This window comes from Anarhichas minor, unplaced genomic scaffold (assembly GCF_050575085.1).
Source record: "Anarhichas minor isolate MPS153535 unplaced genomic scaffold, ASM5057508v1 ptg000020l, whole genome shotgun sequence".
Classification (NCBI taxonomy): Eukaryota; Metazoa; Chordata; class Actinopteri; order Perciformes; family Anarhichadidae; genus Anarhichas; species Anarhichas minor.
This window is the reverse complement of record NW_027466466.1, coordinates 104,858-117,500: the sequence shown is the minus strand read 5'-3', so window position 1 is coordinate 117,500 and position 12,643 is coordinate 104,858. Positions and strand designations below refer to the sequence as shown.

At 41.5% G+C, this 12,643-nt stretch overlaps 1 protein-coding gene across 1 annotated transcript in view; it reads right to left on the bottom strand.

Annotated features, from left to right (window-relative positions):
- phc2a (polyhomeotic homolog 2a (Drosophila)) overlaps positions 1-3,845 on the bottom strand; it is a 12,592-nt gene extending 8,747 nt beyond the window's left edge. The window contains exons 1-3 of the mRNA XM_076095486.1: positions 3,702-3,845; positions 3,183-3,261; positions 1,048-1,159 (exon numbers count right to left, since the gene is read on the bottom strand). Of these exons, the coding sequence (XP_075951601.1) occupies positions 1,048-1,159; positions 3,183-3,261; positions 3,702-3,845 (335 nt within the window). The remainder of the gene's footprint in view (positions 1-1,047; positions 1,160-3,182; positions 3,262-3,701) is intronic.
- Positions 3,846-12,643: the final 8,798 nt, after the last annotated feature.

The window sequence follows — 12,643 nt, the reverse complement described above, 5'->3', positions numbered from 1 at the left end:
GTCTAAAGGACTATCGCCCTGTGGAACTCACCCCCATTCTGTTCTCCAGCATGTCAAAAACAACATCCCAGCCAGCCTGGACCCTCACCAGTTTGCATACAGATCATTCCATACGTCATGACTCTTATCTGTATTATTTTGCAGCACCAGTAACAGGCCTGCTGCTGTTCAAAGCTGCTCTCCTTTCCCACAGTCAGTGCAGCATTACGCTGAACATGCGAGTGAAAATGACAGATGTATTTTAGGAGAGGACCGTGCTTTCCTCCATGGGGACCTTCAATGATCACCATGTTGGCCCTACATTCTTCTTATTGCTGAGACATAAATGGCCTCAGTGACAGGCCCTCAGCTGGAACCCTGTAAGGGTCTCTGTGTTTGCCATCTGGCTTCATCCGAGTTACTCTGAAAGGTTCAGCTTGTGTAGTGATGAGCTTCAGTAGCCACTAACTACACTTTCTGCTCATTCTGACTTGTAAAAGCTATTTAGAGGTCATTGGTGATGGGGTTCACATATTCCTATTAGGATTTTTTTATACTTTTATTATTATCTAATAAATATGCCAATTTGGAAACCAGTTACTGGAGTGTTATTAGTTTACATAGTGTATTTGTAGGGCTGGGTGAATTCAATACTAGCATTTATCATCTTTCGAAGGATGAAATCATACATCAAGATATCGTGATACACAGGTACGTCGTCTAAACTCATAACAACAAGCATATTGTAACTCAAATGTCTCAGAAAATATGATGATTTGGATAAAGTTTCAAGTAAATGAGCAAAAACTTTTCATTTGTCAAGTATTTAATTTATACAAAATAACAATGTGGTCATTTCATATAGACTATTTAAACATTGAATTACCAGAAAACATGCTCTCTTGAGACCCGGCAATTCATTTTTGTACACTGTAGTGCACATTATGTTTTTGCTAATTCCTCTCATACTACACATGTCACTCTATTGAGATACCGGAGACACACATTCCAGGGTGAATTGTAGAAATGAAGAAAACCAAGAGTAATGTCTTCACTCCCTTGCCTTACCGTTTGGCGCACACTGTAGAACAGAACCTCTTGGACCTTTTGAAGACATAGGCGAAGTCCACCTTCCCACACAGCTCACAGGTCAGCATGGGTTCCTTCTGGGCCTTTAGCTCTGAGGGAATACAGCCAAAACACACTCAGACCAACACCAGCAGCGGCACCATCACCGGTCCCTCCCTACCTCGTAGAGACATGGGGTACATCCCGAGTCTCTTAATTGTCATTTCCTCGCTCCTCGCTTGAACCGGAAGTTGTTCTGCTCTGCCATATTGACGGCCGTCCCAAAGCTCTTATTTAGATCGGAGGAGCGAGGAGCACATCCCAAGTCTCTTAATTGCATCCCCATTTCCCTCACTTGGGTCCTTTCCCTGCGTCTTAGTCCCTTCCACCAGGGATGCATGGAGGAAACCATGCGAGGAGAGAGGAAACGAGGAAATATGTTTTAAGAGACATGAGACGTCCTTTCCTCAGTTGTGTCAGAAGCGACGTCTGTTTCTGATGACGGTGGCTGATGATCACAGCTGGATCAGCTGTCGGTCGGCTTTAACAGCTGGAGAGACTTTTGATACGTTTGCGTCTGTTCACATGATCACTGTACTTAATAATAGTAACTAATAAGACTAATAACTAATAAAGACACACAGTAATCACCACTGTAGAGGTGTTTTCTCTCTGTAGTCTGTTACCTCTTAACAAATGTGTTCTGTTTAGAAGCGCAGGATCGATTTCTACGGCAGAATGCGTTTGTACGTCTTTAAATTCTGATTGTGAAGTCATTATTAGTTAACCCAGAATATGATTATGGTTTCTCTTGAACACTGGAATTAATTTATTAAGCTCCATGTTTCAGGTTAAATTTAAATGATAAGACTCATCAAACCCGACACAGGAATGATCCGCCTCACGTGACTGAATGAAATGATGATAAATGATGTAAAAAGTGTTTAGTCTCTCCAGCTCTCTCTGACTTTAATTGTATCCATAATAAAAGTTATTGAGGGAAATATCAGGTCATGAAAAGACAAATATTTCTAATAAATGAAGAAAGTTGTTTGTGGTCCTTTTGTTGGTCAGTCTACAATGAACATTTATTTAAACCAGATGGTGAATCAGAAAACAGGATCCCCTTGATCCCCAGGATCCCCAGGATCGAGGGGAGAGGAGGGATCTCTGAGGAGCCATGAGCGAGGACCCACGAGAACAGCCTTCCAGGAAGTATTTTAACGGCCGACACACCCCCTCATTGTTCATCAGTCATGTGATTGGACGCTGCAGCCGATCGAACTGATGAGATTTTTTTCAACATGTAAACAGTGAAGACGGATCACAGATTAAACTCAAGCTTTATATTTGATTCGTTTTCTGATTCAACATCTGGTTTAAATAAATGTTCATTGTAGACTGAACAACAAAAGGACCACAAACAACTTTCTTTATTTACTAGAAAGATTTGTGTTTTCATAATCTGATGTTTCCCTCAATAACTTTTATTATGAATACAATTAAAGTCAGAGAGAGCTGGAGAGATGAACCACTTTTTACATCATTTAATTCAGTCACGTGAGGCTGATCATTGCTGTGATCATTTAACCTGAAACATGGAGCCTAATAAATTAATTCAAGTGTACAAGAGAAACCATAATCATATTCTGGGTTAATTAATAATGACTTCACAATCAGAATTTCAAAACGTACACTCAAATAATTCATAAATAAGACAAATGCATTCCACCGTAATCGCGCTTATAAACAGAACAGTTTGTTAAAGAGTAACAGGCTACAGAGAGAACACACCTCTACTCTGGCAGTGAAGATAATTGTGTGTCTTTATTAGTTATTAGTATTATTAGATACTATTATTAAGTACAGTGATCATAGTCATAGTGCCCCCTGTAGCTGGGATGCAGGCATTGTACAGGACTGTCATGGAGAGGAGGGAGATGAGCCTGAAAGCAAAGCTCTCAGTTTACTGGCTGATTTACATCCCAGCATGCATCTGTGGTCATGATCTCAAGAAGAATAAGATCGCTTATGCAAGATGCCAAAATGAGTGCTAAGTCCAATCGTCTAACAGCAGGTAGAGAGCAGTGAAGCTGTGCTACTGGTCTGAGAACTTTATATCTACACAGCTTTACCTTTTGCTGAGAGGCCATCCATCTTTGAGTCTGCAGTGTGTCTCCTTAGGCTCTCGATGGAGAAAGATGGACGTTCCACCTGCAGACAGACAAAACACACTTCATCATAGCAGCTGATACTGTTGCACAAAACAAAACAAAGTGACCGAGAGCTCAAGGATAGATTGCCATGAAAAGTTGTTTTTGTGTCTTTATCTGCAGAAAACACAAAAGCAATGGGTGGAAACGGTGTGTTAGAGTGATCAATGCTTTTGATCAGTTCGATGTGTGCGTGTGTGGAGCTTCAGTGTGTCACCTGGTGACAGCAGTGTGGACTGATGGTTTTTCACCACGTTCTCATGCCTGTACCTTTTCAGAGAAAAAAAACAATCTATCTGGTCAGCATGTTTGAGAGCGGCCACTACAGACAGCCGACTCACAGGTCTCTGACTACCGTCCCTGTCTGTCCTGTGATGATCTGATTCTGTGTCTGTGTACTGGGACATTACAGAATGACACGTGCAGGGCTGCGGTACTCACGGGGAAAGGCTCAGCCCCCTCCTGGATAACGAAGCCTTCTATCAGATGGGTGAGGATATGGGACTTGACTAAGGCCTGGGCCGGTTTGCTCTCTCCATTGTGTTGGCTGCTGCTGCTGTTAGTGTTCCCATTCCCAGAGGTCATGACTGGAGCACAGGCCGCCCCTCACCTGTCAACACAAGCAGCAAGGCAAACTCGTCAAGCCACGTGGACCTGGGACCAGGCCCCACTGCTACTGATCAAACACACAAAGAATGCAATGTGAATGTAGCCGTTTACTGTTGCCCAGTGTTTTGTCATATGCACTAGTGCTAGTATCAGCTTGCTTGACATATAACAGGTGTTTTTTTAAACTCTTTGAGAACCATTTTTTATTTGGTAAAAGTGGTTAAAGTTGTTTTGTAAGTTGCTGACTTTGCACTTGCAACAAGTTGTCTTCTTGCACTTAGTCATGGGGATTCAGTTGTATAAGTTGAATGCATGCCGATGTAAAGTGTGGCCCCCCCATGTGTCACACTCTGAATGCAGTCTGGCGTGTCATTCTCTCCGCACTGGTGTTGAACAGCTCGGTCTACTCTTTGCCCTCATTTGTTCCACTTTGTTGTCCTTGTTCTCAGCTGTTTTGTCTGTTTCTGTGTAAGTACATTGAGAGCAATGAAAAAGTCGAATTCATGAGTCAAATTCCTTATATATGCCAATAAAGGATCACATTGTGTGTAACGCTACATTGTTGTTGTGGAAACCCATCGGTTCAATATCAAGCTGTGATTGTTAAACGAGAAAAGACTGATTAAATATCTGCTATACACAACAATGATCACGTTGTCTTGCTGGAACGCCTTGTATCAAATCAATGTAGCCCAGTGGTTACTTGGATTGGCTAGTTGAATGTGTGAATGAATTAAACTAACGTAACTACACAGCATTAAAGTCCACGCGTCCATGGCCCTTTTAAAAGAAGAACGACTTCAGAGTAGTTTGCTTACTTCTACAGACGGACCACCTCTGAATCGGTGAGAAAAGAGGCGCTCCGCTCGGTAACAATGGTAACGTTAGAGGGAAGAAAAACTCTTTGTTTAACGGCTCCAAACAACGCGTTCATTTACTTACACTCCCTCCGCCAAAACGGCGAGGAGCCGGTCCGCCACTTGTAACGCTGACAAATGTCCGAGCAGCTCAACGAGCCGCGAGTGAACTTATACGAGGACACGCAAAGTTAGCAACTGCTTCATATCCTCACTATGCTTCAGCTTTCTCCTGATTCCAACAGCAGACACAACAATCCTCTTGTCGCGTGCGTGTGTGGTTCACTGGAAGGATTTCCGGCAACAACCTTCAGAATAAAAACCTATATGGATAACGATATTTGTTTATTTTTCTGCATCAATTTCGACTAGCACCACTAACGTTTATTCTTGAACGTAGTTTGAAAGAATACCCAGTTAAAATATTTAACCGAAGGAATTGCCAGTTATCATACGATTGAAAGCTTCGGATATAAAAGCTAGTAAGCGGACCTGGTTTTAGTTTCCTAAATTTGCACTGGGCGCCTGGCGCTTCCAGTCCAGTGTCATGCCTTTATTCTGAAAGCATCGTGTTGTGGTTTGGTATTATCGTGCTTCGAACGTTGACTACATCACATTAACATACTACTAGCATTAGCCTAGTAAGTGGAAAGCAGTCTGGTCTGTCTGACTGCTGTGTGGGAACTAAATAAGAGGCTAAATAAGAACTAAATAAGTCCAGGCTGAGGACACTGTACAAATGAGCTTCCAATTACAAATTTAGACCAATATAATTCATAAACACTGTTAAATATTGTTCACTCAGTGAAGTGTATCATCTTTAAGTAGCAGTGAAGTTCACTGCCACTTAAAGATGATACGTGCTGTACGAAATGAGAAAGTCAGCTTTGAACTGGCATAAAAAACATTGAGGTGTGTAAATTAGATACATGAAACCCATATTAATAGTGTTCATTCAATAAATAATTCTGTACTGTAGCCTATTTACATTTTTTATGCAAATACATGTCTTTTTTCACTATATGTTCAAAACACAAACAATTGAAATGCAATTTAAAGATGAATAAACACACCTCAGACACAGTGTCAACATTTGAATATTTAATTAAATTAGGTTAAATCGTACACTATTTATAACTGTATCTGGCACATGTACAGCCATGCTGACGAATGAACACTGTCCTTATGATTCATTTAAAAACGTTTATTTTGAAGTGTGCAACCGGAAGTTGAGAAGACGCTGCTGCAGACTTGGAACCTCCACTGACATCTAGAAGCGGGACCACTCGTCAGTGCGGTCCTCTGCAATGACTCTGTCCTGTGAGGCCACCGTCAGAGAGAGTAGCCTAACTGCAGCACGAGTCTTATGTCATCGCTGGATTTGATGACAAAAGAGTGTTTAGCTTCTGGGACCCTGTCCCCGGCCTCCCTTCAAAGAAGGTTCATAAAGAAGAGGAGGGTCGCTCCGTGGGCGCAGCAGGATGCGGACAGCGACTGTCAGCTGTGCAGGTGAGACTCACAAAACTGTCCCAGAAAGTTTCAATTCACTGGAATCTAATCTACTGTTTCAGCTGCTAGTTGAGCTTTGATTTGACTAAATCTAGTTGTGATAAAGTTGTGTAAAGATGATTAAGACATCATCATAATTCTTTAAAAAACATTAATTCACTTAATCAGTGACAATTTATTTTTCTTTTCTGTTTTAAGATCAAGCTCTTAAAATATGTAGCTTGTCATTCCATATCTGTTTCATGATATCTTAGGCCATGTCTGCTTTTACAAAAAGGAAGGTGACCATTGTCCAACCATTTGTTACTAAATTGCTCCCTCTTAAGCATAAACTATTCTGTGTCCATATGTCGTCATCTGCCCATGCCTGTGAGGGTTTGCACGGTTTGAACTTGTGCGGCCCTAAATATATGACCGAGCTGACTTTAGTTGTGGCTCGATCACCATCTGCACAGGTGTGAACACATCACGCAGGCATTTAGACTTACATGTACATCCGTCGCCCGTTTATGCACCCATCTTTGTAGTCCGGCGCATCACTTCATAACTATTTTAGCATATAATAAGGAGCCCATGGAAACCCCCCTCCCCACACATTTTCATGTTGTCATTGGGGGTATGCATCTGACATTTCTTTGTAAAAACCAACAATGCGACAAATATTTTCACTTCATGTAGTAGTTTGCCAGGTGTGAAGGTGAGAAAGTATGCAGTTTTGTCTTTGTACATGCTTCAGTAATTCATCCGTTATATTCCTGCTTTTCCAGGTGCTCCATATTTTCCCTGTCTGGCAGTAGTCGCTCTGTTCGGCGGATTTTGACAGCCTGCATCATCTCTTTCCTGGCACTGCTTGGCTCTGTATCCATAGACCTCAGCTCCAGCTTTGACCTGCTGCACACAACAGAGGCTGCTTACGATGAGCTTACTTCATGTAGGACGAAAGCTATCCTGCAACACGTCAGTAAGCTTCAAAAGATGAGACATGTATTCACCAAAGACATGGGCAATGAGACATTGGAGGCAAGTTTTTCAGAGATTGTGTTTCCTGTGTTCGGTCATCTCTGCGGTGAAATGGCAGTTCAAAGCAATGGCCATGGGATCCCTTGTAGTGTTGAGTTGGCTGGATTTTGCCAAGAGTTGAGGTGGAGCGTTCAAGGATTTCTAAATACTTCTATGGATACAAATGGCACAAGTGAAAATGGTACCTCTGCTTACTCCCTGGCCATCGGAAGACTTCTTGACATCTGGGGTACCGTAGAAGATACTTTAATCAAAGTCAAACTGAATTCAAACTGGAGAGATGTACTGTCTGCAAGACTACTGATACAATTCATAGAGCTCAACCATCAGTTGATGGACTTCCCCCACATGGCAACTCACACTGACTTCCAGTATAAGTGGACTTATGTACTAAGCTACCTTGGCTTTGCCAGAGTTATGACGGAACAACTGAATGACTGCTGGGTAGAGAACATAGACCTCAAGTTAAACTCAAGCCAGCATGTAAAACATTCTTATATTTTTGACACAAGTCTTTGGCTGATCTCTGGAGCAGGGACAGAGCTTCTGTCGGGGTCTCACACTGGAATTCAGGCTCTGACATACACTCAGAACTGCTTGTTTGATCGTGCGGTGCCGGCTCTCAGGTTGGCGTCTCGAGCCGTGTCTTCGGGCCTCAGTATGAGGGTCTGCCTGCTGTCCATAGCCTGCCTCATCTACCCGGTAGTGATGGTCTCATTCAAGCAGATGACCGAGTGGATACAGAATTACGCCCAGAGCTTGAAGGAGAAGACAGAGGACCTGAAGCGCCAAAGGCAGTTGGCTGAGGATCTGCTGCACCAAATGCTACCCAAGTCAGTCGCCAAGCAGCTCCGCCGGCATAAACATGTCGAGGCAGAGAGCTATGAGAAGGTTGGTGCAATCGCAAAGAGTGAATTTATTTATCTCATTGTGTATGGCTCAAGTACAGGTTATAAACTAGATGATTGAGAGTGCTAAAACCCTTTTCACACCTGAATGGACCAATGTGCTACTCACTGATTGGTCATTGCAAATAAGGCAGCTATTTTGGAAACATCACTTTTCTCACTAACTATTTACCAAAACCAGTTCAAAATATTTTTGAGATGACAAACTGGTTATGTAGTTGAATTATCATGTTTTGTTGTTTATCTTCAATTCCTGTTGCCAGGCTCCAATGATCTCTAGGGACTGACTTCCCGACTGAAATCTTGTAGGGATGAGTGAGCTTGTAAGATGTAGTCTGGTTCTTTCTACAGCAATGTGAAAAAATAGCAAGCTCTTGGGGCAACAATGCGCTCTTAAATTTACGATGTATCAGCAAAAATAATAGTGAAAGAGCCAAGTTTCCCTGAGTTGATTGGTAACAGATGTTAAATCGCAGGACTTTGGGCATAGGTCAAATAACCAGCCTGAGGTGGGCAAAGCTTGGATTGGAAGTAGAGCTCAATACTGCTTGGAAAAGCAGGTCATTAGTTTGATCCCTGGAGGTGCAGGGTAAATCTTGGCTGGGAGGTGAAAGAGTAGTATTGCTTTTTGACTTCATGTCATCCGTAAGCTAGGAGCACAGTCTGCTGCCTCCCACCTCCTGTTGTTGCTCTACAAAAGCATAATTCAACCAGTCCCGCTGTACTGTCCTCTGCTTCTTCACCAAAAACAAGCTTCTCAGCATCACACTCACTGTCTCGAGAACCGTCACACGCCTAGCACTCACAATATCAAATGACACTGATCACCACCTAAACACTTAACATTACTTCCTTCTGGTCGGGGATACAGAACACTAATCAGGGGTCTCAAACTCATTTTCACTCCGGGCCACATCAGCATCATGGTCGCCCACATAGGGCCGGTTGTAAATGTAACTACTCGTAACATATTGTTAAATAACTGTCTCTGCATTTGATTATTGTTTATTCAAGTGTAAAAATATTGTACATGCAGTTATATAAATGTAAAAATATATTTAAGCACATTTCTGTTATTATAACTTAAATCCTTTTAATTTAGGGTTAAGAAACCCAGATTACTCTATCAAAGATCAAACTATTGAAGAAAATAGCAAAGACAAATATCAAACAAGTTATTACAATAACTTTGTTCAAAGCTTAAAATCCTTTCAAGGGAGCGTTTGCACAATCCCACGTGAAGTATTTCATGTGTTTTAAAGCCACGTTTAAAGTAGTCTTCAATGTACTCACAATACATTTCCATGTCAAGTGTACAGTAACCAGCCAAAGAGCTGCTTCTGTGACTGTGTGTTTAAGTATCTCATAATTTTGACTTTCAATCTCATAATTTTGACTTTCTATCTCAGAATTATGACTTTCTATCATAGTTATGACTTTCTATCTCATAACTTCGACTTTCTATCTCATAATTTCGACTATGGGGATATTTTTATTATGAAGTCTAACTTTTTTTTTATTTTTTAACTTTTTTTAAATTTTTGCTCGCGGATTCGCGGGCCACATAAAATGACGTGGCCGGGAGTTTGAGACCCCTGACTTAGATGGTCCATACCAGGACCTCTCTTTGACCCTCAACACTTCAACAAGAAAGCTCACCATCTTAACAATTGCATCTCAGTATGGTACCAGAAAGCACTGCAGAGGGTGGTAAAAGCTGCCCAGTGCATCACGGTACTCTACTCCCTACCATTTAGGCTACCCAGAACAAAAGGTTACTGTGGAGGGTGCATAAGAGACACCTCTCACCCTGGCCAAAGACTATTTGGACTTGTTGGTGGTGATTTTGGTACTCAACCCTGGACTTGTTAATTTGGACTTGGGACTCGACCAGGGACTTGTTAATTTGGATTTGGGACGTGACCAAGGACTTGTTGGTTTGGACTTGGGAATTGGCTTTGGGACTTGACCTAGACCTGTTGCTCTTGACTTGGATGTTATCGGCTCTGACTTGGTACTTTAATTACTTACTTGTGACTATGAAAACAACTTTTCGTTGTGCTCCCTCTTTCTGTAATCTTTCTTACCATGAATAAATAACAAACCCCAAGGTGTTAAAGTGTTAATGGAACTGTTGATTGTTAAAAAAGACTGCAACAGCTGCTGATAATATAACATTGTTTTGCTTTTAATGTCCATGAGGGAAACTCATCCTGCAACAAGGCATGATAAAAACAACTGCAATACATATGCAAACGTTAAAGGCAAATGGTAGAAACAGACAACACTGTTGAAGACAGATAAGACAATAACCTTTCCCCTCCACGCTCCTCCCCATTCACTTCTAACATTCAACCAAACGAATTCAGACCTCATAATGTTGTGAGGGTTGTGGGGTGCTGCTGCAAAGAACAGCTACCTCTGCAAGATCTGCAAACATGATGAATGAATGTGTGTGTTTGCTGCCTTTGTTGCTATTGTTGGCGTAATTACCTATAATTGCCCTGTTCCATATTCATCAGGAGATAAAACAAGTTATTTGGGTGAAAATTGCGTCTGGCTTATTGAAGAGGTTGGAAGCAGCTGTACCAAAAGCACTCTGTGTGTGTGTGTGTGTGTGGGGGGGGGGGGGGGGGTCCTATTCAGCTGTTACTGAATAGGACCACGGCTTATTTTTGAACAGATCTTGAAATAAAATCTGTAAAACAAGTTTTGAAGATCTGTATGGTAAAGACAAAGTGACGAGCAATACAAAAAAATGAAAATTAAAGATGGAAAATATCAATTCTGTTTAGCTTATTATGTCCTGACAATTTTACTTGTTCTATTGACGCTTTTGTCTATTCTATCTATTCTTGATCAAGTTAAATACATCCTTCTTCTTTTTTGGACATATTGTGACCAGTGCCAGATAATTAGTTGATATTTGTACAGTGGTGGAAAGTAAAATAAGTACACTTACTCAATCAGGTACTTGTGTTGTACTTGAGCATTTCCATTTACTTAATACCTCTCTTTCACTAGATTTCATGAAGAGATATTGCACATTATTACATATTGTATTGTACTTCTGTACTTTTACTCAGGATTTAAAATGGAGGACTTTTAATAGCATGTTTACATTGTTGTATTGGTATTTTTACTTAAGTAAAGACAATATTTGTTCCACGAGAGATAGTTAATGATTCAACTGTATAATGTTGGAGGACGATGTTTGTTTTGCTGAAAATGAAATGTACTTTGTCATACAAAAATGTGTTTTTTATTTAATTGTTTTACCTATACCCTCATTGATATAAGGGGTGGACAAAATAACAGAACCACCTTTACATTATAACTTTCATGAAGGTAGGATTTATTGTAGGATTGCTAGGTTCACTGTGTAAGAATGAATATATTTGCCCAGTTTTGTCAAGTACAGCCAATACCTTTGCACACTGATGAAGTCAGCTCTCTACATTTTGTTCCAGGTGACCATTTTTTTCTCAGACATTGTGGGCTTCACCTCTATCTCTGCGTCCTGTGCTCCTCTTCAAGTGGTGGAGATGCTCAACAACCTCTACATGTGCTTTGACACACGCATAGACTCCTACGATGTCTACAAGGTAACAATAAAATGTCACGCGCATGCACAGAAAGTTAGGAGAATACAGTAGTTGGGTTGCACACACAAGCTTTATTCTACTGACCAAACATGAAAAAGGTGCAGCTCAGTAGTTTCAGTTGTTGTTCAGCCTGCAGTTCCAGCCTCACTACAACGGTCATCCCTCTGTTAGATAGCCACTCTTCATTGAGTGCAGCTGTGCAGTGGGGCAACCAGGTGTTGTACCTCGTTCCTCTCTTTCAGGGAACAGAGGTTATCATCACAACATTTCGTTCCCTTACAGTCGATTTACTCGTTACAACACATGGGACATATATTCACGCCCCAAAAGGACAGAATGAGCCACAATAGGGGCTGTCACATCCAAACCGAGCAAAAGTATGCAGCGGCACAGATATCACTGACAGATACACCTTTAGATAAAGCCCCTGATGTTGCCATGCCCCTGGTTGAATGCGCCCTCACGTCGTGAGGCAATGGAAGACCTTTGTCTCTACAATCCAGTGAGAAATCTGAGAAATCCCAATCTGAGTACGGTGTATGTAGGACATGCACAGGACACAGGAAATGCAACCTCCCCTGTTCCTCTGTAGCAAAAGGAGAGCGAAAAGCCATAGAGCTATAGAATGCCGGGATCAAAGCCAGCATGACAAGTAAATATAGCTGCCAAACAGAGCTTAATTGTGGAAAAGGATAAGATAGAGCAGGGGTTCTTAACCTTTTTGACCTCGGGGCCCAACTTTTCAAGTACAAAGTGTCCCAGGGCCCATTCAAATATTAACACTATTAGTTTAACTAATTGATCTCACTCTTGGTTTGATTTGTATTCAACAACTATATTGTTACCTGTTCAACTCCACCCCTATTTTGGAGCAA